The sequence below is a fragment of the Vulpes vulpes genome, chromosome 12, assembly GCF_048418805.1.
Source record: "Vulpes vulpes isolate BD-2025 chromosome 12, VulVul3, whole genome shotgun sequence".
In the NCBI taxonomy this organism is placed as follows: Eukaryota; Metazoa; Chordata; class Mammalia; order Carnivora; family Canidae; genus Vulpes; species Vulpes vulpes.
In genome coordinates, this window is record NC_132791.1 from 33,813,116 (window position 1) to 33,839,411 (window position 26,296).

General features: G+C 51.8%; 7 protein-coding genes across 7 annotated transcripts; all 7 read left to right on the forward strand.

Annotated features, from left to right (window-relative positions):
* Positions 1-2,542: 2,542 nt before the first annotated feature.
* On the forward strand, positions 2,543-3,237 carry LOC140594885 (interferon alpha-1/2-like). The gene has a single exon (XM_072732003.1). It carries the CDS (start codon positions 2,551-2,553, stop codon positions 3,235-3,237), a length of 687 nt encoding a protein of 228 aa, XP_072588104.1. The 5' UTR covers positions 2,543-2,550.
* Positions 3,238-6,242: 3,005 nt separating this feature from the next.
* Positions 6,243-6,937, forward strand: LOC140594886 (interferon alpha-1/2-like). The gene has a single exon (XM_072732004.1). It carries the CDS (start codon positions 6,251-6,253, stop codon positions 6,935-6,937), a length of 687 nt encoding a protein of 228 aa, XP_072588105.1. The 5' UTR covers positions 6,243-6,250.
* A 3,003-nt stretch (positions 6,938-9,940) lies between these two features.
* Positions 9,941-10,635, forward strand: LOC140594887 (interferon alpha-1/2-like). The gene has a single exon (XM_072732005.1). The coding sequence runs from the start codon at positions 9,949-9,951 to the stop codon at positions 10,633-10,635; it is 687 nt and encodes a 228-aa protein (XP_072588106.1). The 5' UTR covers positions 9,941-9,948.
* Positions 10,636-13,642: 3,007 nt separating this feature from the next.
* LOC140594888 (interferon alpha-1/2-like) lies at positions 13,643-14,337 on the forward strand. Its single transcript, XM_072732006.1, has one exon. It carries the CDS (start codon positions 13,651-13,653, stop codon positions 14,335-14,337), a length of 687 nt encoding a protein of 228 aa, XP_072588107.1. The 5' UTR covers positions 13,643-13,650.
* Positions 14,338-17,330: 2,993 nt separating this feature from the next.
* LOC140594889 (interferon alpha-1/2-like) lies at positions 17,331-18,025 on the forward strand. Its single transcript, XM_072732007.1, has one exon. The coding sequence runs from the start codon at positions 17,339-17,341 to the stop codon at positions 18,023-18,025; it is 687 nt and encodes a 228-aa protein (XP_072588108.1). The 5' UTR covers positions 17,331-17,338.
* Positions 18,026-21,130: 3,105 nt separating this feature from the next.
* Positions 21,131-21,729, forward strand: LOC140594890 (interferon alpha-1/2). The gene has a single exon (XM_072732009.1). The coding sequence runs from the start codon at positions 21,166-21,168 to the stop codon at positions 21,727-21,729; it is 564 nt and encodes a 187-aa protein (XP_072588110.1). The 5' UTR covers positions 21,131-21,165.
* A 3,013-nt stretch (positions 21,730-24,742) lies between these two features.
* Positions 24,743-25,437, forward strand: LOC140594891 (interferon alpha-1/2-like). Its single transcript, XM_072732010.1, has one exon. It carries the CDS (start codon positions 24,751-24,753, stop codon positions 25,435-25,437), a length of 687 nt encoding a protein of 228 aa, XP_072588111.1. The 5' UTR covers positions 24,743-24,750.
* Positions 25,438-26,296: the final 859 nt, after the last annotated feature.

Genomic DNA, 26,296 nt, shown 5'->3' on the forward strand with positions numbered 1-26,296 from the left:
CCTCATGATTCTGTTACTCTCATGAGAAGTCAAGCCATAGTCCTCCTCGATGCCAGTGCATATGTGCCTGTCGGGATGAGGGCGCACACAACCGATCCCATCTCCTACCCACTTTCTCTGAGTTCTGTCGAGAAAAAACAAACCTCCAAACAACCAGCAGAGTGAAGGAATGGCAGTAATAGCAAAGGGTACAAGAAGAAGAAGAAGAAGAAGGGACATAGGAACTCTGTAAGCAGAAAAGGAAGCAGGCATATCGGGAAATACGATCAACAGCACTAGATAATACCTTCCCTATTAGACTGGTGCCTGTCCCGGTGCCAATATCCTTAAGAAAATGCCTACTGGGGTCTGCCAGTTACAAGCCGGTCCGTTCCCTTGAAGCCTAGCAATGGAAGCGGTCCCATGGGAACAGAGTCCCGAAGGAGAAGTGGTCTCCAAATGGATTCCCTTGTGGATCCTGTGTGGCCATGTGACTTCTAAGGACAAGCCACTCACTGAAGCACACAGTCTGTGGACGTTCCCTCCTTTTTGGAAACTCTCCTCCGAGAGGCCTTGTTGTCTTCTTTTGCTCCTGATGACGGACCATTATGGACAGGAGGGCACGTCCCCGTTACAACCAGGGGTCAGTGGCTGTAGGAACAAGCAAAGACAAAGCAGGAGGATTGGACTCGGTGGTCTGTCCGATGCTCTGCAGCAGAAGACTGCCCCCTACAGCCAGCAATGCACTGAGGTAGTGACCAGGCCTGGACACCTGGCTTGTGTTCTCTGCATCAGCTGCCCCTGCTGGATGATTCATCTCCAGAGCTAAATGCAGGTTTTTCTCAGAAGGAATGGATTCAGAGAGTGTAGAAAGCCAATTTCCTCAGCTTTTCTCTTTCTCTCTTTCTCTCTCTCTGTCTCTGTCTCTGTGTCTCTCTCTCTCTCTCTCTCTCTCTATCTCTCTCTCTCTCTTTCTCTCTCTCTCCTCTCTCTCTCCCCCTCTGGAAAATACAGTGTTCCAAAGAGCAGCGAGGTAGGCAATGTGGTTGGCAAGGTCGGGTAAGCAGCCAGATCTTGGTTTCAGCTGAGATCCTCATCTCAGGGTGGTTGGATGGAACCCTACATCAGCCTCCCCACAAGCACAGAGACTGCAGAGGATTCCTTGTCCCTGGGGCACCTGGGTGGCTCATTCCGTGAGGCATCTGTCTTTGGCTGGATCGCCAATCCCAGGGTCCTTGGATGGAGCCTGTCATCGGGCTCCTTCTCAGTTGGGTGTCTGCTGCTCCCTCTCCTCCCCTGCTCATGCTGCTCTATATATTGCTTTCACTCTCTCTCTTCCTCTAAAAAGCAAGATATCTTTTACGAGTAGTGAGCTGCACAGAAAAATAAATACGAGATAGACTTTCCCAACATCCGTGGTCTGTATCTGCATAGTGTCCCTGGAAATGAACCTTCAGCCACCAGAGGGAATCCCTGTGACAAGGCTTCCAAGGTTCTGAGCTCTGTGAAGTAGTCTTAGGTAGTCCGGTGGTCTGGAGGCTCTCCAAAGCTCAGCCTGGGAGGGCCCCAGCCAAAGCTTCTTCCGTCCTGTTTGTTGTCTCTCCTTGGGCTTTCTTGAGTACCACACAAGAAGCATGGCCGTTGAATTAGTGGAAGAGCCCTGAAATGTGTGCAGAGGAGGGCGACACACCCGGGAATGACAGGCCCCTGTGAGCAGAGGACTTTCTCTCCATCCGTTCCTGGATCTCAAAGTCACTGGGAGAGGTGGCCCTGGCTGACCTGGGAGCTGCCTTTGGCGCTTTGTGGATGTGGCTTCTGTGTGAGCCTGGAGGTGATGTGGGCTCTCAGCATTTCAGAACAAAGAGATTCTACGTGATCGTTTGACGTTACGAAAGACAGTCAACGCATCAGTAACTGTACACAGTGCGAAACAGAACAAAAGGAGTTTTGAAAACACCTTGATGAGTACGGAGTCGCAGGTGAGGCAAGAGACCACTTTGTCAGCCGAGGCAACCTGAAACGGCCTTACTGGAGAAGCACATGTCAAGGAAGCAATTCAACTCTTGGATTCCTATCAGCACTTTGGCATCGTTCTAAATTGTGAGAGACTCTGCGTTCATTCTCTTGTCTTTGTAGACATGGTTCACCTGCATATGTGCTTTCCGTATCAGAAATCATGTACCTATCAGTACTCGATAGGTCACTCTTCAACGTTGGCCATCCCATTCCACGCCGGAAGCCTAACAATTGGCCTTCATGTTTACCAGCGCTAGACATCCTTAACCCTGCGTCGCCTTCACACGAGAAGGGTGAACCGACACGGGGTTGTGCATGTACAAAGTTCACATAGGAGCATGGGACATACACTGGACTCTAGAGACAGCGCATCCGGGTTCCGAACTTTTCTGGATGATGCGTGAAAAGCCAATCAATGCGTGAGAAGACTCTGGAGGCAAGGGCAGTCATGACAAGCACGCCCACGTAGTTGGCAAACAGTGCTCTAGAGCCAGTCGAAAGTGTGTCATAAAGGAAAGCAAAAAGAGAAGTAGAAAGTGAGGGAGACGTTCAGAAATGGAAAACGCGTCTGTTGCCTACTTAAGCCCCACACACGAGGGAAGATGCTCAGAGAAGCTGGAGCCGCGGTTCCCACACTTGCCCAGCGCAGCCAGGCCCACAGCCCCTGCAGGATCCCCGATGGCCCTGCCCTGCTCCTTCTCGCTGGCCCTGGTGCTGCTCAGCTGCCACTCCCTGTGCTGTCTGGCTTGCGACCTGCCCGACGCCCACGGCCTGCGCAACTGGAGGGTCCTGACGCTCCTGGGACAGATGAGGAGACTCTCCGCCGGCTCCTGTGACCACGACACCAATGACTTTGCCTTCCCCAAGGAGCTGTTTGATGGCCAGCGGCTCCAGGAGGCGCAGGCCCTCTCTGTGGTCCACGTGATGACCCAGAAGGTCTTCCACCTCTTCTGCCCGGACACGTCCTCCGCTCCTTGGAACATGACTCTCCTGGAGGAACTGTGCTCGGGGCTCTCGGAGCAGCTGGATGACCTGGAGGCCTGTCCCCTGCAGGAGGCGGGGCTGGCCGAGACCCCCCTCATGCATGAGGACTCCACCCTGAGGACCTACTTCCAAAGGATCTCCCTCTACCTGCAAGACAAGAACCACAGCCCGTGTGCCTGGGAGATGGTCCGAGCAGAAATCGGGAGATCCTTCTTCTCCTCGACAATCTTGCAAGAAAGAATCAGGAGGAGGAAATGAGACCCGCCCGGGTCCGCACGGAAATGACATTCCCTGACTGATCGGAGCACACTTGCACGTGTCCTGCCGCCTCAGAGAAGCTCACGCCTGCCGTCACGGTGACACGAAGGCAATCGGGGTGTCCAACGTGTTCAGGACGGGGCAGCACCATCAAGTGAAGTCGACAAACACCGTTTACTTTCAGATAACCTTGCCCATCTCTCTATTTACTACTTTTCGTTTATTTATTTATTTATTTATTTATTTATTTATTTATTTATTCCTATTTATACCTTCACTGGGTTCTCTTTGTATAGTAGTAGGTGTACCGTCACTCTGTGACTCAGGGGGACTGGGGATGCTTTCTATTTATTCAGTGTTTGATTCTCTTGGTCATTAAACTGTTCTCTGCAAACATTCTTGGATTTGTGGTTTCTTTCGAGAGGGATGGAGTCGGAATAGAATCTGATGAAAAAATGGATCGTACGACTCTTCTCCTCATGATTCTGTTACTCTCATGAGAAGTCAAGCCATAGTCCTCCTCGATGCCAGTGCATATGTGCCTGTCGGGATGAGGGCGCACACAACCGATCCCATCTCCTACCCAGTTTCTCTGAGTTCTGTCGAGAAAAAACAAACCTCCAAACAACCAGCAGAGTGAAGGAATGGCAGTAATAGCAAAGGGTACAAGAAGAAGAAGAAGAAGGGACATAGGAACTCTGTAAGCAGAAAAGGAAGCAGGCATATCGGGAAATACGATCAACAGCACTAGATAATACCTTCCCTATTAGACTGGTGCATGTCCCGGTGCCAATATCCTTAAGAAAATGCCTACTGGGGTCTGCCAGTTACAAGCCGGTCCGTTCCCTTGAAGCCTAGCAATGGAAGCGGTCCCATGGGAACAGAGTCCCGAAGGAGAAGTGGTCTCCAAATGGATTCCCTTGTGGATCCTGTGTGGCCATGTGACTTCTAAGGACAAGCCACTCACTGAAGCACACAGTCTGTGGACGTTCCCTCCTTTTTGGAAACTCTCCTCCGAGAGGCCTTGTTGTCTTCTTTTGCTCCTGATGACGGACCATTATGGACAGGAGGGCACGTCCCCGTTACAACCAGGGGTCAGTGGCTGTAGGAACAAGCAAAGACAAAGCAGGAGGATTGGACTCGGTGGTCTGTCCGATGCTCTGCAGCAGAAGACTGCCCCCTACAGCCAGCAATGCGCTGAGGTAGTGACCAGGCCTGGACACCTGGCTTGTGTTCTCTGCATCAGCCTGCCCCTGCTGGATGATTCATCTCCAGAGCTAAATGCAGGTTTTTCTCAGAAGGAATGGATTCAGAGAGTGTAGAAAGCCAATTTCCTCAGCTTTTCTCTTTCTCTCTTTCTCTCTCTCTGTCTCTGTCTCTGTGTCTCTCTCTCTCTCTCTCTCTATCTCTCTCTCTCTCTCTCTCTCCTCTCTCTCTCCCCCTCTGGAAAATACAGTGTTCCAAAGAGCAGCGAGGTAGGCAATGTGGTTGGCAAGGTCGGGTAAGCAGCCAGATCTTGGTTTCAGCTGAGATCCTCATCTCAGGGTGGTTGGATGGAACCCTACATCAGGCTCCCCACAAGCGCAGAGACTGCAGAGGATTCCTTGTCCCTGGGGCACCTGGGTGGCTCATTCCGTGAGGCATCTGTCTTTGGCTGGATCGCCAATCCCAGGGTCCTTGGATGGAGCCTGTCATCGGGCTCCTTCTCAGTTGGGTGTCTGCTGCTCCCTCTCCTCCCCTGCTCATGCTGCTCTATATATTGCTTTCACTCTCTCTCTTCCTCTAAAAAGCAAGATATCTTTTACGAGTAGTGAGCTGCACAGAAAAATAAATACGAGATAGACTTTCCCAACATCCGTGGTCTGTATCTGCATAGTGTCCCTGAAAATGAACCTTCAGCCACCAGAGGGAATCCCTTTGACAAGGCTTCCAAGGTTCTGAGCTCTGTGAACTAGTCTTAGGTAGTCCGGTGGTCTGGAGGCTCTCCAAAGCTCAGCCTGGGAGGGCCCCAGCCAAAGCTTCTTCCGTCCTGTTTGTTGTCTCTCCTTGGGCTTTCTTGAGTACCACACAAGAAGCATGGCCGTTGAATTAGTGGAAGAGCCCTGAAATGCGTGCAGAGGAGGGCGACACACCCGGGAATGACAGGCCCCTGTGAGCAGAGGACTTTCTCTCCATCCGTTCCTGGATCTCAAAGTCACTGGGAGAGGTGGCCCTGGCTGACCTGGGAGCTGCCTTTGGCGCTTTGTGGATGTGGCTTCTGTGTGAGCCTGGAGGTGATGTGGGCTCTCAGCATTTCAGAACAAAGAGATTCTACGTGATCGTTTGACGTTACGAAAGACAGTCAACGCATCAGTAACTGTAGACAGTGCGAAACAGAACAAAAGGAGTTTTGAAAACACCTTGATGAGTACGGAGTCGCAGGTGAGGCAAGAGACCACTTTGTCAGCCGAGGCAACCTGAAACGGCCTTACTGGAGAAGCACATGTCAAGGAAGCAATTCAACTCTTGGATTCCTATCAGCACTTTGGCATCGTTCTAAATTGTGAGAGACTCTGCGTTCATTCTCTTGTCTTTGTAGACATGGTTCACCTGCATATGTGCTTTCCGTATCAGAAATCATGTACCTATCAGTACTCGATAGGTCACTCTTCAACGTTGGCCATCCCATTCCACGCCGGAAGCCTAACAATTGGCCTTCATGTTTACCAGCGCTAGACATCCTTAACCCTGCGTCGCCTTCACACGAGAAGGGTGAACCGACACGGGGTTGTGCATGTACAAAGTTCACATAGGAGCATGGGACATACACTGGACTCTAGAGACAGCGCATCCGGGTTCCGAACTTTTCTGGATGATGCGTGAAAAGCCAATCAATGCGTGAGAAGACTCTGGAGGCAAGGGCAGTCATGACAAGCACGCCCACGTAGTTGGCAAACAGTGCTCTAGAGCCAGTCGAAAGTGTGTCATAAAGGAAAGCAAAAAGAGAAGTAGAAAGTGAGGGAGACGTTCAGAAATGGAAAACGCGTCTGTTGCCTACTTAAGCCCCACACACGAGGGAAGATGCTCAGAGAAGCTGGAGCCGCGGTTCCCACACTTGCCCAGCGCAGCCAGGCCCACAGCCCCTGCAGGATCCCCGATGGCCCTGCCCTGCTCCTTCTCGCTGGCCCTGGTGCTGCTCAGCTGCCACTCCCTGTGCTGTCTGGCTTGCGACCTGCCCGACGCCCACGGCCTGCGCAACTGGAGGGTCCTGACGCTCCTGGGACAGATGAGGAGACTCTCCGCCGGCTCCTGTGACCACGACACCAATGACTTTGCCTTCCCCAAGGAGCTGTTTGATGGCCAGCGGCTCCAGGAGGCGCAGGCCCTCTCTGTGGTCCACGTGATGACCCAGAAGGTCTTCCACCTCTTCTGCCCGGACACGTCCTCCGCTCCTTGGAACATGACTCTCCTGGAGGAACTGTGCTCGGGGCTCTCGGAGCAGCTGGATGACCTGGAGGCCTGTCCCCTGCAGGAGGCGGGGTTGGCCGAGACCCCCCTCATGCATGAGGACTCCACCCTGAGGACCTACTTCCAAAGGATCTCCCTCTACCTGCAAGACAAGAACCACAGCCCGTGTGCCTGGGAGATGGTCCGAGCAGAAATCGGGAGATCCTTCTTCTCCTCGACAATCTTGCAAGAAAGAATCAGGAGGAGGAAATGAGACCCGCCCGGGTCCGCACGGAAATGACATTCCCTGACTGATCGGAGCACACTTGCACGTGTCCTGCCGCCTCAGAGAAGCTCACGCCTGCCGTCACGGTGACACGAAGGCAATCGGGGTGTCCAACGTGTTCAGGACGGGGCAGCACCATCAAGTGAAGTCGACAAACACCGTTTACTTTCAGATAACCTTGCCCATCTCTCTATTTACTACTTTTCGTTTATTTATTTATTTATTTATTTATTTATTTATTTATTCCTATTTATACCTTCACTGGGTTCTCTTTGTATAGTAGTAGGTGTACCGTCACTCTGTGATTCAGGGGGACTGGGGATGCTTTCTATTTATTCAGTGTTTGATTCTCTTGGTCATTAAACTGTTCTCTGCAAACATTCTTGGATTTGTGGTTTCTTTCGAGAGGGATGGAGTCGGAATAGAATCTGATGAAAAAATGGATCGTACGACTCTTCTCCTCATGATTCTGTTACTCTCATGAGAAGTCAAGCCATAGTCCTCCTCGATGCCAGTGCATATGTGCCTGTCGGGATGAGGGCGCACACAACCGATCCCATCTCCTACCCAGTTTCTCTGAGTTCTGTCGAGAAAAAACAAACCTCCAAACAACCAGCAGAGTGAAGGAATGGCAGTAATAGCAAAGGGTACAAGAAGAAGAAGAAGAAGGGACATAGGAACTCTGTAAGCAGAAAAGGAAGCAGGCATATCGGGAAATACGATCAACAGCACTAGATAATACCTTCCCTATTAGACTGGTGCATGTCCCGGTGCCAATATCCTTAAGAAAATGCCTACCGGGGTCTGCCAGTTACAAGCCGGTCCGTTCCCTTGAAGCCTAGCAATGGAAGCGGTCCCATGGGAACAGAGTCCCGAAGGAGAAGTGGTCTCCAAATGGATTCCCTTGTGGATCCTGTGTGGCCATGTGACTTCTAAGGACAAGCCACTCACTGAAGCACACAGTCTGTGGACGTTCCCTCCTTTTTGGAAACTCTCCTCCGAGAGGCCTTGTTGTCTTCTTTTGCTCCTGATGACGGACCATTATGGACAGGAGGGCACGTCCCCGTTACAACCAGGGGTCAGTGGCTGTAGGAACAAGCAAAGACAAAGCAGGAGGATTGGACTCGGTGGTCTGTCCGATGCTCTGCAGCAGAAGACTGCCCCCTACAGCCAGCAATGCGCTGAGGTAGTGACCAGGCCTGGACACCTGGCTTGTGTTCTCTGCATCAGCCTGCCCCTGCTGGATGATTCATCTCCAGAGCTAAATGCAGGTTTTTCTCAGAAGGAATGGATTCAGAGAGTGTAGAAAGCCAATTTCCTCAGCTTTTCTCTTTCTCTCTTTCTCTCTCTCTGTCTCTGTCTCTGTGTCTCTCTCTCTCTCTCTCTCTATCTCTCTCTCTCTCTCTCTCTCTCCTCTCTCTCTCCCCCTCTGGAAAATACAGTGTTCCAAAGAGCAGCGAGGTAGGCAATGTGGTTGGCAAGGTCGGGTAAGCAGCCAGATCTTGGTTTCAGCTGAGATCCTCATCTCAGGGTGGTTGGATGGAACCCTACATCAGGCTCCCCACAAGCGCAGAGACTGCAGAGGATTCCTTGTCCCTGGGGCACCTGGGTGGCTCATTCCGTGAGGCATCTGTCTTTGGCTGGATCGCCAATCCCAGGGTCCTTGGATGGAGCCTGTCATCGGGCTCCTTCTCAGTTGGGTGTCTGCTGCTCCCTCTCCTCCCCTGCTCATGCTGCTCTATATATTGCTTTCACTCTCTCTCTTCCTCTAAAAAGCAAGATATCTTTTACGAGTAGTGAGCTGCACAGAAAAATAAATACGAGATAGACTTTCCCAACATCCGTGGTCTGTATCTGCATAGTGTCCCTGAAAATGAACCTTCAGCCACCAGAGGGAATCCCTTTGACAAGGCTTCCAAGGTTCTGAGCTCTGTGAACTAGTCTTAGGTAGTCCGGTGGTCTGGAGGCTCTCCAAAGCTCAGCCTGGGAGGGCCCCAGCCAAAGCTTCTTCCGTCCTGTTTGTTGTCTCTCCTTGGGCTTTCTTGAGTACCACACAAGAAGCATGGCCGTTGAATTAGTGGAAGAGCCCTGAAATGCGTGCAGAGGAGGGCGACACACCCGGGAATGACAGGCCCCTGTGAGCAGAGGACTTTCTCTCCATCCGTTCCTGGATCTCAAAGTCACTGGGAGAGGTGGCCCTGGCTGACCTGGGAGCTGCCTTTGGCGCTTTGTGGATGTGGCTTCTGTGTGAGCCTGGAGGTGATGTGGGCTCTCAGCATTTCAGAACAAAGAGATTCTACGTGATCGTTTGACGTTACGAAAGACAGTCAACGCATCAGTAACTGTACACAGTGCGAAACAGAACAAAAGGAGTTTTGAAAACACCTTGATGAGTACGGAGTCGCAGGTGAGGCAAGAGACCACTTTGTCAGCCGAGGCAACCTGAAACGGCCTTACTGGAGAAGCACATGTCAAGGAAGCAATTCAACTCTTGGATTCCTATCAGCACTTTGGCATCGTTCTAAATTGTGAGAGACTCTGCGTTCATTCTCTTGTCTTTGTAGACATGGTTCACCTGCATATGTGCTTTCCGTATCAGAAATCATGTACCTATCAGTACTCGATAGGTCACTCTTCAACGTTGGCCATCCCATTCCACGCCGGAAGCCTAACAATTGGCCTTCATGTTTACCAGCGCTAGACATCCTTAACCCTGCGTCGCCTTCACACGAGAAGGGTGAACCGACACGGGGTTGTGCATGTACAAAGTTCACATAGGAGCATGGGACATACACTGGACTCTAGAGACAGCGCATCCGGGTTCCGAACTTTTCTGGATGATGCGTGAAAAGCCAATCAATGCGTGAGAAGACTCTGGAGGCAAGGGCAGTCATGACAAGCACGCCCACGTAGTTGGCAAACAGTGCTCTAGAGCCAGTCGAAAGTGTGTCATAAAGGAAAGCAAAAAGAGAAGTAGAAAGTGAGGGAGACGTTCAGAAATGGAAAACGCGTCTGTTGCCTACTTAAGCCCCACACACGAGGGAAGATGCTCAGAGAAGCTGGAGCCGCGGTTCCCACACTTGCCCAGCGCAGCCAGGCCCACAGCCCCTGCAGGATCCCCGATGGCCCTGCCCTGCTCCTTCTCGCTGGCCCTGGTGCTGCTCAGCTGCCACTCCCTGTGCTGTCTGGCTTGCGACCTGCCCGACGCCCACGGCCTGCGCAACTGGAGGGTCCTGACGCTCCTGGGACAGATGAGGAGACTCTCCGCCGGCTCCTGTGACCACGACACCAATGACTTTGCCTTCCCCAAGGAGCTGTTTGATGGCCAGCGGCTCCAGGAGGCGCAGGCCCTCTCTGTGGTCCACGTGATGACCCAGAAGGTCTTCCACCTCTTCTGCCCGGACACGTCCTCCGCTCCTTGGAACATGACTCTCCTGGAGGAACTGTGCTCGGGGCTCTCGGAGCAGCTGGATGACCTGGAGGCCTGTCCCCTGCAGGAGGCGGGGTTGGCCGAGACCCCCCTCATGCATGAGGACTCCACCCTGAGGACCTACTTCCAAAGGATCTCCCTCTACCTGCAAGACAAGAACCACAGCCCGTGTGCCTGGGAGATGGTCCGAGCAGAAATCGGGAGATCCTTCTTCTCCTCGACAATCTTGCAAGAAAGAATCAGGAGGAGGAAATGAGACCCGCCCGGGTCCGCACGGAAATGACATTCCCTGACTGATCGGAGCACACTTGCACGTGTCCTGCCGCCTCAGAGAAGCTCACGCCTGCCGTCACGGTGACACGAAGGCAATCGGGGTGTCCAACGTGTTCAGGACGGGGCAGCACCATCAAGTGAAGTCGACAAACACCGTTTACTTTCAGATAACCTTGCCCATCTCTCTATTTACTACTTTTCGTTTATTTATTTATTTATTTATTTATTTATTTATTTATTTATTCCTATTTATACCTTCACTGGGTTCTCTTTGTATAGTAGTAGGTGTACCATCACTCTGTGATTCAGGGGGACTGGGGATGCTTTCTATTTATTCAGTGTTTGATTCTCTTGGTCATTAAACTGTTCTCTGCAAACATTCTTGGATTTGTGGTTTCTTTCGAGAGGGATGGAGTCGGAATAGAATCTGATGAAAAAATGGATCGTACGACTCTTCTCCTCATGATTCTGTTACTCTCATGAGAAGTCAAGCCATAGTCCTCCTCGATGCCAGTGCATATGTGCCTGTCGGGATGAGGGCGCACACAACCGATCCCATCTCCTACCCAGTTTCTCTGAGTTCTGTCGAGAAAAAACAAACCTCCAAACAACCAGCAGAGTGAAGGAATGGCAGTAATAGCAAAGGGTACAAGAAGAAGAAGAAGAAGGGACATAGGAACTCTGTAAGCAGAAAAGGAAGCAGGCATATCGGGAAATACGATCAACAGCACTAGATAATACCTTCCCTATTAGACTGGTGCATGTCCCGGTGCCAATATCCTTAAGAAAATGCCTACCGGGGTCTGCCAGTTACAAGCCGGTCCGTTCCCTTGAAGCCTAGCAATGGAAGCGGTCCCATGGGAACAGAGTCCCGAAGGAGAAGTGGTCTCCAAATGGATTCCCTTGTGGATCCTGTGTGGCCATGTGACTTCTAAGGACAAGCCACTCACTGAAGCACACAGTCTGTGGACGTTCCCTCCTTTTTGGAAACTCTCCTCCGAGAGGCCTTGTTGTCTTCTTTTGCTCCTGATGACGGACCATTATGGACAGGAGGGCACGTCCCCGTTACAACCAGGGGTCAGTGGCTGTAGGAACAAGCAAAGACAAAGCAGGAGGATTGGACTCGGTGGTCTGTCCGATGCTCTGCAGCAGAAGACTGCCCCCTACAGCCAGCAATGCGCTGAGGTAGTGACCAGGCCTGGACACCTGGCTTGTGTTCTCTGCATCAGCCTGCCCCTGCTGGATGATTCATCTCCAGAGCTAAATGCAGGTTTTTCTCAGAAGGAATGGATTCAGAGAGTGTAGAAAGCCAATTTCCTCAGCTTTTCTCTTTCTCTCTTTCTCTCTCTCTGTCTCTGTCTCTGTGTCTCTCTCTCTCTCTCTCTCTATCTCTCTCTCTCTCTCTCTCTCTCCTCTCTCTCTCCCCCTCTGGAAAATACAGTGTTCCAAAGAGCAGCGAGGTAGGCAATGTGGTTGGCAAGGTCGGGTAAGCAGCCAGATCTTGGTTTCAGCTGAGATCCTCATCTCAGGGTGGTTGGATGGAACCCTACATCAGGCTCCCCACAAGCGCAGAGACTGCAGAGGATTCCTTGTCCCTGGGGCACCTGGGTGGCTCATTCCGTGAGGCATCTGTCTTTGGCTGGATCGCCAATCCCAGGGTCCTTGGATGGAGCCTGTCATCGGGCTCCTTCTCAGTTGGGTGTCTGCTGCTCCCTCTCCTCCCCTGCTCATGCTGCTCTATATATTGCTTTCACTCTCTCTCTTCCTCTAAAAAGCAAGATATCTTTTACGAGTAGTGAGCTGCACAGAAAAATAAATACGAGATAGACTTTCCCAACATCCGTGGTCTGTATCTGCATAGTGTCCCTGAAAATGAACCTTCAGCCACCAGAGGGAATCCCTTTGACAAGGCTTCCAAGGTTCTGAGCTCTGTGAACTAGTCTTAGGTAGTCCGGTGGTCTGGAGGCTCTCCAAAGCTCAGCCTGGGAGGGCCCCAGCCAAAGCTTCTTCCGTCCTGTTTGTTGTCTCTCCTTGGGCTTTCTTGAGTACCACACAAGAAGCATGGCCGTTGAATTAGTGGAAGAGCCCTGAAATGCGTGCAGAGGAGGGCGACACACCCGGGAATGACAGGCCCCTGTGAGCAGAGGACTTTCTCTCCATCCGTTCCTGGATCTCAAAGTCACTGGGAGAGGTGGCCCTGGCTGACCTGGGAGCTGCCTTTGGCGCTTTGTGGATGTGGCTTCTGTGTGAGCCTGGAGGTGATGTGGGCTCTCAGCATTTCAGAACAAAGAGATTCTACGTGATCGTTTGACGTTACGAAAGACAGTCAACGCATCAGTAACTGTACACAGTGCGAAACAGAACAAAAGGAGTTTTGAAAACACCTTGATGAGTACGGAGTCGCAGGTGAGGCAAGAGACCACTTTGTCAGCCGAGGCAACCTGAAACGGCCTTACTGGAGAAGCACATGTCAAGGAAGCAATTCAACTCTTGGATTCCTATCAGCACTTTGGCATCGTTCTAAATTGTGAGAGACTCTGCGTTCATTCTCTTGTCTTTGTAGACATGGTTCACCTGCATATGTGCTTTCCGTATCAGAAATCATGTACCTATCAGTACTCGATAGGTCACTCTTCAACGTTGGCCATCCCATTCCACGCCGGAAGCCTAACAATTGGCCTTCATGTTTACCAGCGCTAGACATCCTTAACCCTGCGTCGCCTTCACACGAGAAGGGTGAACCGACACGGGGTTGTGCATGTACAAAGTTCACATAGGAGCATGGGACATACACTGGACTCTAGAGACAGCGCATCCGGGTTCCGAACTTTTCTGGATGATGCGTGAAAAGCCAATCAATGCGTGAGAAGACTCTGGAGGCAAGGGCAGTCATGACAAGCACGCCCACGTAGTTGGCAAACAGTGCTCTAGAGCCAGTCGAAAGTGTGTCATAAAGGAAAGCAAAAAGAGAAGTAGAAAGTGAGGGAGACGTTCAGAAATGGAAAACGCGTCTGTTGCCTACTTAAGCCCCACACACGAGGGAAGATGCTCAGAGAAGCTGGAGCCGCGGTTCCCACACTTGCCCAGCGCAGCCAGGCCCACAGCCCCTGCAGGATCCCCGATGGCCCTGCCCTGCTCCTTCTCGCTGGCCCTGGTGCTGCTCAGCTGCCACTCCCTGTGCTGTCTGGCTTGCGACCTGCCCGACGCCCACGGCCTGCGCAACTGGAGGGTCCTGACGCTCCTGGGACAGATGAGGAGACTCTCCGCCGGCTCCTGTGACCACGACACCAATGACTTTGCCTTCCCCAAGGAGCTGTTTGATGGCCAGCGGCTCCAGGAGGCGCAGGCCCTCTCTGTGGTCCACGTGATGACCCAGAAGGTCTTCCACCTCTTCTGCCCGGACACGTCCTCCGCTCCTTGGAACATGACTCTCCTGGAGGAACTGTGCTCGGGGCTCTCGGAGCAGCTGGATGACCTGGAGGCCTGTCCCCTGCAGGAGGCGGGGCTGGCCGAGACCCCCCTCATGCATGAGGACTCCACCCTGAGGACCTACTTCCAAAGGATCTCCCTCTACCTGCAAGACAAGAACCACAGCCCGTGTGCCTGGGAGATGGTCCGAGCAGAAATCGGGAGATCCTTCTTCTCCTCGACAATCTTGCAAGAAAGAATCAGGAGGAGGAAATGAGACCCGCCCGGGTCCGCACGGAAATGACATTCCCTGACTGATCGGAGCACACTTGCACGTGTCCTGCCGCCTCAGAGAAGCTCACGCCTGCCGTCACGGTGACACGAAGGCAATCGGGGTGTCCAACGTGTTCAGGACGGGGCAGCACCATCAAGTGAAGTCGACAAACACCGTTTACTTTCAGATAACCTTGCCCATCTCTCTATTTACTACTTTTCGTTTATTTATTTATTTATTTATTTATTTATTCCTATTTATACCTTCACTGGGTTCTCTTTGTATAGTAGTAGGTGTACCGTCACTCTGTGATTCAGGGGGACTGGGGATGCTTTCTATTTATTCAGTGTTTGATTCTCTTGGTCATTAAACTGTTCTCTGCAAACATTCTTGGATTTGTGGTTTCTTTCGAGAGGGATGGAGTCGGAATAGAATCTGATGAAAAAATGGATCGTACGACTCTTCTCCTCATGATTCTGTTACTCTCATGAGAAGTCAAGCCATAGTCCTCCTCGATGCCAGTGCATATGTGCCTGTCGGGATGAGGGCGCACACAACCGATCCCATCTCCTACCCAGTTTCTCTGAGTTCTGTCGAGAAAAAACAAACCTCCAAACAACCAGCAGAGTGAAGGAATGGCAGTAATAGCAAAGGGTACAAGAAGAAGAAGAAGAAGGGACATAGGAACTCTGTAAGCAGAAAAGGAAGCAGGCATATCGGGAAATACGATCAACAGCACTAGATAATACCTTCCCTATTAGACTGGTGCCTGTCCCGGTGCCAATATCCTTAAGAAAATGCCTACTGGGGTCTGCCAGTTACAAGCCGGTCCGTTCCCTTGAAGCCTAGCAATGGAAGCGGTCCCATGGGAACAGAGTCCCGAAGGAGAAGTGGTCTCCAAATGGATTCCCTTGTGGATCCTGTGTGGCCATGTGACTTCTAAGGACAAGCCACTCACTGAAGCACACAGTCTGTGGACGTTCCCTCCTTTTTGGAAACTCTCCTCCGAGAGGCCTTGTTGTCTTCTTTTGCTCCTGATGACGGACCATTATGGACAGGAGGGCACGTCCCCGTTACAACCAGGGGTCAGTGGCTGTAGGAACAAGCAAAGACAAAGCAGGAGGATTGGACTCGGTGGTCTGTCCGATGCTCTGCAGCAGAAGACTGCCCCCTACAGCCAGCAATGCGCTGAGGTAGTGACCAGGCCTGGACACCTGGCTTGTGTTCTCTGCATCAGCCTGCCCCTGCTGGATGATTCATCTCCAGAGCTAAATGCAGGTTTTTCTCAGAAGGAATGGATTCAGAGAGTGTAGAAAGCCAATTTCCTCAGCTTTTCTCTTTCTCTCTTTCTCTCTCTCTGTCTCTGTCTCTGTGTCTCTCTCTCTCTCTCTCTCTATCTCTCTCTCTCTCTCTCTCTCCTCTCTCTCTCCCCCTCTGGAAAATACAGTGTTCCAAAGAGCAGCGAGGTAGGCAATGTGGTTGGCAAGGTCGGGTAAGCAGCCAGATCTTGGTTTCAGCTGAGATCCTCATCTCAGGGTGGTTGGATGGAACCCTACATCAGGCTCCCCACAAGCGCAGAGACTGCAGAGGATTCCTTGTCCCTGGGGCACCTGGGTGGCTCATTCCGTGAGGCATCTGTCTTTGGCTGGATCGCCAATCCCAGGGTCCTTGGATGGAGCCTGTCATCGGGCTCCTTCTCAGTTGGGTGTCTGCTGCTCCCTCTCCTCCCCTGCTCATGCTGCTCTATATATTGCTTTCACTCTCTCTCTTCCTCTAAAAAGCAAGATATCTTTTACGAGTAGTGAGCTGCACAGAAAAATAAATACGAGATAGACTTTCCCAACATCCGTGGTCTGTATCTGCATAGTGTCCCTGAAAATGAACCTTCAGCCACCAGAGGGAATCCCTTTGACAAGGCTTCCAAGGTTCTGAGCTCTGTGAACTAGTCTTAGGTAGTCCGGTGGTCTGGAGGCTCTCCAAAGCTCAGCCTGGGAGGGCCCCAGCCAAAGCTTCTTCCGTCCTGTTTGTTGTCTCTCCTTGGGCTTTCTTGAGTACCACACAAGAAGCATGGCCGTTGAATTAGTGGAAGAGCCCTGAAATGCGTGCAGAGGAGGGCGACACACCCGGGAATGACAGGCCCCTGTGAGCAGAGGACTTTCTCTCCATCCGTTCCTGGATCTCAAAGTCACTGGGAGAGGTGGCCCTGGCTGACCTGGGAGCTGCCTTTGGCGCTTTGTGGATGTGGCTTCTGTGTGAGCCTGGAGGTGATGTGGGCTCTCAGCATTTCAGAACAAAGAGATTCTACGTGATCGTTTGACGTTACGAAAGACAGTCAACGCATCAGTAACTGTACACAGTGCGAAACAGAACAAAAGGAGTTTTGAAAACACCTTGATGAGTACGGAGTCGCAGGTGAGGCAAGAGACCACTTTGTCAGCCGAGGCAACCTGAAACGGCCTTACTGGAGAAGCACATGTCAAGGAAGCAATTCAACTCTTGGATTCCTATCAGCACTTTGGCATCGTTCTAAATTGTGAGAGACTCTGCGTTCATTCTCTTGTCTTTGTAGACATGGTTCACCTGCATATGTGCTTTCCGTATCAGAAATCATGTACCTATCAGTACTCGATAGGTCACTCTTCAACGTTGGCCATCCCATTCCACGCCGGAAGCCTAACAATTGGCCTTCATGTTTACCAGCGCTAGACATCCTTAACCCTGCGTCGCCTTCACACGAGAAGGGTGAACCGACACGGGGTTGTGCATGTACAAAGTTCACATAGGAGCATGGGACATACACTGGACTCTAGAGACAGCGCATCCGGGTTCCGAACTTTTCTGGATGATGCGTGAAAAGCCAATCAATGCGTGAGAAGACTCTGGAGGCAAGGGCAGTCATGACAAGCACGCCCACGTAGTTGGCAAACAGTGCTCTAGAGCCAGTCGAAAGTGTGTCATAAAGGAAAGCAAAAAGAGAAGTAGAAAGTGAGGGAGACGTTCAGAAATGGAAAACGCGTCTGTTGCCTACTTAAGCCCCACACACGAGGGAAGATGCTCAGAGAAGCTGGAGCCGCGGTTCCCACACTTGCCCAGCGCAGCCAGGCCCACAGCCCCTGCAGGATCCCCGATGGCCCTGCCCTGCTCCTTCTCGCTGGCCCTGGTGCTGCTCAGCTGCCACTCCCTGTGCTGTCTGGCTTGCGACCTGCCCGACGCCCACGGCCTGCGCAACTGGAGGGTCCTGACGCTCCTGGGACAGATGAGGAGACTCTCCGCCGGCTCCTGTGACCACGACACCAATGACTTTGCCTTCCCCAAGGAGCTGTTTGATGGCCAGCGGCTCCAGGAGGCGCAGGCCCTCTCTGTGGTCCACGTGATGACCCAGAAGGTCTTCCACCTCTTCTGCCCGGACACGTCCTCCGCTCCTTGGAACATGACTCTCCTGGAGGAACTGTGCTCGGGGCTCTCGGAGCAGCTGGATGACCTGGAGGCCTGTCCCCTGCAGGAGGCGGGGTTGGCCGAGACCCCCCTCATGCATGAGGACTCCACCCTGAGGACCTACTTCCAAAGGATCTCCCTCTACCTGCAAGACAAGAACCACAGCCCGTGTGCCTGGGAGATGGTCCGAGCAGAAATCGGGAGATCCTTCTTCTCCTCGACAATCTTGCAAGAAAGAATCAGGAGGAGGAAATGAGACCCGCCCGGGTCCGCACGGAAATGACATTCCCTGACTGATCGGAGCACACTTGCACGTGTCCTGCCGCCTCAGAGAAGCTCACGCCTGCCGTCACGGTGACACGAAGGCAATCGGGGTGTCCAACGTGTTCAGGACGGGGCAGCACCATCAAGTGAAGTCGACAAACACCGTTTACTTTCAGATAACCTTGCCCATCTCTCTATTTACTACTTTTCGTTTATTTATTTATTTATTTATTTATTTATTTATTTATTTATTCCTATTTATACCTTCACTGGGTTCTCTTTGTATAGTAGTAGGTGTACCGTCACTCTGTGATTCAGGGGGACTGGGGATGCTTTCTATTTATTCAGTGTTTGATTCTCTTGGTCATTAAACTGTTCTCTGCAAACATTCTTGGATTTGTGGTTTCTTTCGAGAGGGATGGAGTCGGAATAGAATCTGATGAAAAAATGGATCGTACGACTCTTCTCCTCATGATTCTGTTACTCTCATGAGAAGTCAAGCCATAGTCCTCCTCGATGCCAGTGCATATGTGCCTGTCGGGATGAGGGCGCACACAACCGATCCCATCTCCTACCCAGTTTCTCTGAGTTCTGTCGAGAAAAAACAAACCTCCAAACAACCAGCAGAGTGAAGGAATGGCAGTAATAGCAAAGGGTACAAGAAGAAGAAGAAGAAGGGACATAGGAACTCTGTAAGCAGAAAAGGAAGCAGGCATATCGGGAAATACGATCAACAGCACTAGATAATACCTTCCCTATTAGACTGGTGCATGTCCCGGTGCCAATATCCTTAAGAAAATGCCTACCGGGGTCTGCCAGTTACAAGCCGGTCCGTTCCCTTGAAGCCTAGCAATGGAAGCGGTCCCATGGGAACAGAGTCCCGAAGGAGAAGTGGTCTCCAAATGGATTCCCTTGTGGATCCTGTGTGGCCATGTGACTTCTAAGGACAAGCCACTCACTGAAGCACACAGTCTGTGGACGTTCCCTCCTTTTTGGAAACTCTCCTCCGAGAGGCCTTGTTGTCTTCTTTTGCTCCTGATGACGGACCATTATGGACAGGAGGGCACGTCCCCGTTACAACCAGGGGTCAGTGGCTGTAGGAACAAGCAAAGACAAAGCAGGAGGATTGGACTCGGTGGTCTGTCCGATGCTCTGCAGCAGAAGACTGCCCCCTACAGCCAGCAATGCGCTGAGGTAGTGACCAGGCCTGGACACCTGGCTTGTGTTCTCTGCATCAGCCTGCCCCTGCTGGATGATTCATCTCCAGAGCTAAATGCAGGTTTTTCTCAGAAGGAATGGATTCAGAGAGTGTAGAAAGCCAATTTCCTCAGCTTTTCTCTTTCTCTCTTTCTCTCTCTCTGTCTCTGTCTCTGTGTCTCTCTCTCTCTCTCTCTCTCTCTCTCTCTCTCTCTCTCTCTCTCTCCTCTCTCTCTCCCCCTCTGGAAAATACAGTGTTCCAAAGAGCAGCGAGGTAGGCAATGTGGTTGGCAAGGTCGGGTAAGCAGCCAGATCTTGGTTTCAGCTGAGATCCTCATCTCAGGGTGGTTGGATGGAACCCTACATCAGGCTCCCCACAAGCGCAGAGACTGCAGAGGATTCCTTGTCCCTGGGGCACCTGGGTGGCTCATTCCGTGAGGCATCTGTCTTTGGCTGGATCGCCAATCCCAGGGTCCTTGGATGGAGCCTGTCATCGGGCTCCTTCTCAGTTGGGTGTCTGCTGCTCCCTCTCCTCCCCTGCTCATGCTGCTCTATATATTGCTTTCACTCTCTCTCTTCCTCTAAAAAGCAAGATATCTTTTACGAGTAGTGAGCTGCACAGAAAAATAAATACGAGATAGACTTTCCCAACATCCGTGGTCTGTATCTGCATAGTGTCCCTGAAAATGAACCTTCAGCCACCAGAGGGAATCCCTTTGACAAGGCTTCCAAGGTTCTGAGCTCTGTGAACTAGTCTTAGGTAGTCCGGTGGTCTGGAGGCTCTCCAAAGCTCAGCCTGGGAGGGCCCCAGCCAAAGCTTCTTCCGTCCTGTTTGTTGTCTCTCCTTGGGCTTTCTTGAGTACCACACAAGAAGCATGGCCGTTGAATTAGTGGAAGAGCCCTGAAATGCGTGCAGAGGAGGGCGACACACCCGGGAATGACAGGCCCCTGTGAGCAGAGGACTTTCTCTCCATCCGTTCCTGGATCTCAAAGTCACTGGGAGAGGTGGCCCTGGCTGACCTGGGAGCTGCCTTTGGCGCTTTGTGGATGTGGCTTCTGTGTGAGCCTGGAGGTGATGTGGGCTCTCAGCATTTCAGAACAAAGAGATTCTACGTGATCGTTTGACGTTACGAAAGACAGTCAACGCATCAGTAACTGTACACAGTGCGAAACAGAACAAAAGGAGTTTTGAAAACACCTTGATGAGTACGGAGTCGCAGGTGAGGCAAGAGACCACTTTGTCAGCCGAGGCAACCTGAAACGGCCTTACTGGAGAAGCACATGTCAAGGAAGCAATTCAACTCTTGGATTCCTATCAGCACTTTGGCATCGTTCTAAATTGTGAGAGACTCTGCGTTCATTCTCTTGTCTTTGTAGACATGGTTCACCTGCATATGTGCTTTCCGTATCAGAAATCATGTACCTATCAGTACTCGATAGGTCACTCTTCAACGTTGGCCATCCCATTCCACGCCGGAAGCCTAACAATTGGCCTTCATGTTTACCAGCGCTAGACATCCTTAACCCTGCGTCGCCTTCACACGAGAAGGGTGAACCGACACGGGGTTGCGCATGTACAAAGTTCACATAGGAGCATGGGACATACACTGGACTCTAGAGACAGCGCATCCGGGTTCCGAACTTTTCTGGATGATGCGTGAAAAGCCAATCAATGCGTGAGAAGACTCTGGAGGCAAGGGCAGTCATGACAAGCACGCCCACGTAGTTGGCAAACAGTGCTCTAGAGCCAGTCGAAAGTGTGTCATAAAGGAAAGCAAAAAGAGAAGTAGAAAGTGAGGGAGACGTTCAGAAATGGAAAACGCGTCTGTTGCCTACTTAAGCCCCACACACGAGGGAAGATGCTCAGAGAAGCTGGAGCCACGGTTCCCACACTTGCCCAGCGCAGCCAGGCCCACAGCCCCTGCAGGATCCCCGATGGCCCTGCCCTGCTCCTTCTCGCTGGCCCTGGTGCTGCTCAGCTGCCACTCCCTGTGCTGTCTGGCTTGCGACCTGCCCGACGCCCACGGCCTGCGCAACTGGAGGGTCCTGACGCTCCTGGGACAGATGAGGAGACTCTCCGCCGGCTCCTGTGACCACGACACCAATGACTTTGCCTTCCCCAAGGAGCTGTTTGATGGCCAGCGGCTCCAGGAGGCGCAGGCCCTCTCTGTGGTCCACGTGATGACCCAGAAGGTCTTCCACCTCTTCTGCCCGGACACGTCCTCCGCTCCTTGGAACATGACTCTCCTGGAGGAACTGTGCTCGGGGCTCTCGGAGCAGCTGGATGACCTGGAGGCCTGTCCCCTGCAGGAGGCGGGGCTGGCCGAGACCCCCCTCATGCATGAGGACTCCACCCTGAGGACCTACTTCCAAAGGATCTCCCTCTACCTGCAAGACAAGAACCACAGCCCGTGTGCCTGGGAGATGGTCCGAGCAGAAATCGGGAGATCCTTCTTCTCCTCGACAATCTTGCAAGAAAGAATCAGGAGGAGGAAATGAGACCCGCCCGGGTCCGCACGGAAATGACATTCCCTGACTGATCGGAGCACACTTGCACGTGTCCTGCCGCCTCAGAGAAGCTCACGCCTGCCGTCACGGTGACACGAAGGCAATCGGGGTGTCCAACGTGTTCAGGACGGGGCAGCACCATCAAGTGAAGTCGACAAACACCGTTTACTTTCAGATAACCTTGCCCATCTCTCTATTTACTACTTTTCGTTTATTTATTTATTTATTTATTTATTTATTTATTTATTTATTCCTATTTATACCTTCACTGGGTTCTCTTTGTATAGTAGTAGGTGTACCGTCACTCTGTGATTCAGGGGGACTGGGGATGCTTTCTATTTATTCAGTGTTTGATTCTCTTGGTCATTAAACTGTTCTCTGCAAACATTCTTGGATTTGTGGTTTCTTTCGAGAGGGATGGAGTCGGAATAGAATCTGATGAAAAAATGGATCGTACGACTCTTCTCCTCATGATTCTGTTACTCTCATGAGAAGTCAAGCCATAGTCCTCCTCGATGCCAGTGCATATGTGCCTGTCGGGATGAGGGCGCACACAACCGATCCCATCTCCTACCCACTTTCTCTGAGTTCTGTCGAGAAAAAACAAACCTCCAAACAACCAGCAGAGTGAAGGAATGGCAGTAATAGCAAAGGGTACAAGAAGAAGAAGAAGAAGGGACATAGGAACTCTGTAAGCAGAAAAGGAAGCAGGCATATCGGGAAATACGATCAACAGCACTAGATAATACCTTCCCTATTAGACTGGTGCCTGTCCCGGTGCCAATATCCTTAAGAAAATGCCTACTGGGGTCTGCCAGTTACAAGCCGGTCCGTTCCCTTGAAGCCTAGCAATGGAAGCGGTCCCATGGGAACAGAGTCCCGAAGGAGAAGTGGTCTCCAAATGGATTCCCTTGTGGATCCTGTGTGGCCATGTGACTTCTAAGGACAAGCCACTCACTGAAGCACACAGTCTGTGGACGTTCCCTCCTTTTTGGAAACTCTCCTCCGAGAGGCCTTGTTGTCTTCTTTTGCTCCTGATGACGGACCATTATGGACAGGAGGGCACGTCCCCGTTACAACCAGGGGTCAGTGGCTGTAGGAACAAGCAAAGACAAAGCAGGAGGATTGGACTCGGTGGTCTGTCCGATGCTCTGCAGCAGAAGACTGCCCCCTACAGCCAGCAATGCGCTGAGGTAGTGACCAGGCCTGGACACCTGGCTTGTGTTCTCTGCATCAGCCTGCCCCTGCTGGATGATTCATCTCCAGAGCTAAATGCAGGTTTTTCTCAGAAGGAATGGATTCAGAGAGTGTAGAAAGCCAATTTCCTCAGCTTTTCTCTTTCTCTCTTTCTCTCTCTCTGTCTCTGTGTCTCTCTCTCTCTCTCTCTCTCTCTCTCTATCTCTCTCTCTCTTTCTCTCTCTCTCTCCTCTCTCTCTCCCCCTCTGGAAAATACAGTGTTCCAAAGAGCAGCGAGGTAGGCAATGTGGTTGGCAAGGTCGGGTAAGCAGCCAGATCTTGGTTTCAGCTGAGATCCTCATCTCAGGGTGGTTGGATGGAACCCTACATCAGCCTCCCCACAAGCGCAGAGACTGCAGAGGATTCCTTGTCCCTGGGGCACCTGGGTGGCTCATTCCGTGAGGCATCTGTCTTTGGCTGGATCGCCAATCCCAGGGTCCTTGGATGGAGCCTGTCATCGGGCTCCTTCTCAGTTGGGTGTCTGCTGCTCCCTCTCCTCCCCTGCTCATGCTGCTCTATATATTGCTTTCACTCTCTCTCTTCCTCTAAAAAGCAAGATATCTTTTACAAGTAGTGAGCTGCACAGAAAAATAAATACGAGATAGACTTTCCCAACATCCGTGGTCTGTATCTGCATAGTGTCCCTGAAAATGAACCTTCAGCCACCAGAGGGAATCCCTGTGACAAGGCTTCCAAGGTTCTGAGCTCTGTGAACCAGTCTTAGGTAGTCCGGTGGTCTGGAGGCTCTCCAAAGCTCAGCCTGGGAGGGCCCCAGCCAAAGCTTCTTCCGTCCTGTTTGTTGTCTCTCCTTGGGCTTTCTTGAGTACCACACAAGAAGCATGGCCGTTGAATTAGTGGAAGAGCCCTGAAATGTGTGCAGAGGAGGGCGACACACCCGGGAATGACAGGCCCCTGTGAGCAGAGGACTTTCTCTCCATCCGTTCCTGGATCTCAAAGTCACTGGGAGAGGTGGCCCTGGCTGACCTGGGAGCTGCCTTTGGCGCTTTGTGGATGTGGCTTCTGTGTGAGCCTGGAGGTGATGTGGGCTCTCAGCATTTCAGAACAAAGAGATTCTACGTGATCGTTTGACGTTACGAAAGACAGTCAACGCATCAGTAACTGTACACAGTGCGAAACAGAACAAAAGGAGTTTTGAAAACACCTTGATGAGTACGGAGTCGCAGGTGAGGCAAGAGACCACTTTGTCAGCCGAGGCAACCTGAAACGGCCTTACTGGAGAAGCACATGTCAAGGAAGCAATTCAACTCTTGGATTCCTATCAGCACTTTGGCATCGTTCTAAATTGTGAGAGACTCTGCGTTCATTCTCTTGTCTTTGTAGACATGGTTCACCTGCATATGTGCTTTCCGTATCAGAAATCATGTACCTATCAGTACTCGATAGGTCACTCTTCAACGTTGGCCATCCCATTCCACGCCGGAAGCCTAACAATTGGCCTTCATGTTTACCAGCGCTAGACATCCTTAACCCTGCGTCGCCTTCACACGAGAAGGGTGAACCGACACGGGGTTGTGCATGTACAAAGTTCACATAGGAGCATGGGACATACACTGGACTCTAGAGACAGCGCATCCGGGTTCCGAACTTTTCTGGATGATGCGTGAAAAGCCAATCAATGCGTGAGAAGACTCTGGAGGCAAGGGCAGTCATGACAAGCACGCCCACGTAGTTGGCAAACAGTGCTCTAGAGCCAGTCGAAAGTGTGTCATAAAGGAAAGCAAAAAGAGAAGTAGAAAGTGAGGGAGACGTTCAGAAATGGAAAACGCGTCTGTTGCCTACTTAAGCCCCACACACGAGGGAAGATGCTCAGAGAAGCTGGAGCCGCGGTTCCCACACTTGCCCAGCGCAGCCAGGCCCACAGCCCCTGCAGGATCCCCGATGGCCCTGCCCTGCTCCTTCTCGCTGGCCCTGGTGCTGCTCAGCTGCCACTCCCTGTGCTGTCTGGCTTGCGACCTGCCCGACGCCCACGGCCTGCGCAACTGGAGGGTCCTGACGCTCCTGGGACAGATGAGGAGACTCTCCGCCGGCTCCTGTGACCACGACACCAATGACTTTGCCTTCCCCAAGGAGCTGTTTGATGGCCAGCGGCTCCAGGAGGCGCAGGCCCTCTCTGTGGTCCACGTGATGACCCAGAAGGTCTTCCACCTCTTCTGCCCGGACACGTCCTCCGCTCCTTGGAACATGACTCTCCTGGAGGAACTGTGCTCGGGGCTCTCGGAGCAGCTGGATGACCTGGAGGCCTGTCCCCTGCAGGAGGCGGGGCTGGCCGAGACCCCCCTCATGCATGAGGACTCCACCCTGAGGACCTACTTCCAAAGGATCTCCCTCTACCTGCAAGACAAGAACCACAGCCCGTGTGCCTGGGAGATGGTCCGAGCAGAAATCGGGAGATCCTTCTTCTCCTCGACAATCTTGCAAGAAAGAATCAGGAGGAGGAAATGAGACCCGCCCGGGTCCGCACGGAAATGACATTCCCTGACTGATCGGAGCACACTTGCACGTGTCCTGCCGCCTCAGAGAAGCTCACGCCTGCCGTCACGGTGACACGAAGGCAATCGGGGTGTCCAACGTGTTCAGGACGGGGCAGCACCATCAAGTGAAGTCGACAAACACCGTTTACTTTCAGATAACCTTGCCCATCTCTCTATTTACTACTCTTCGTTTATTTATTTATTTATTTATTTATTCCTATTTATACCTTAACTGGGTTCTCTTTGTATAGTAGTAGGTGTACCGTCACTCTGTGACTCAGGGGGACTGGGGATGCTTTCTATTTATTCAGTGTTTGATTCTCTTGGTCATTAAACTGTTCTCTGCAAACATTCTTGGATTTGTGGTTTCTTTCGAGAGGGATGGAGTCGGAATAGAATCTGATGAAAAAATGGATCGTACGACTCTTCTCCTCATGATTCTGTTACTCTCATGAGAAGTCAAGCCATAGTCCTCCTCGATGCCAGTGCATATGTGCCTGTCGGGATGAGGGCGCACACAACCGATCCCATCTCCTACCCAGTTTCTCTGAGTTCTGTCGAGAAAAAACAAACCTCCAAACAACCAGCAGAGTGAAGGAATGGCAGTAATAGCAAAGGGTACAAGAAGAAGAAGAAGAAGAAGGGACATAGGAACTCTGTAAGCAGAAAAGGAAGCAGGCATATCGGGAAATACGATCAACAGCACTAGATAATACCTTCCCTATTAGACTGGTGCATGTCCCGGTGCCAATATCCTTAAGAAAATGCCTACCGGGGTCTGCCAGTTACAAGCCGGTCCGTTCCCTTGAAGCCTAGCAATGGAAGCGGTC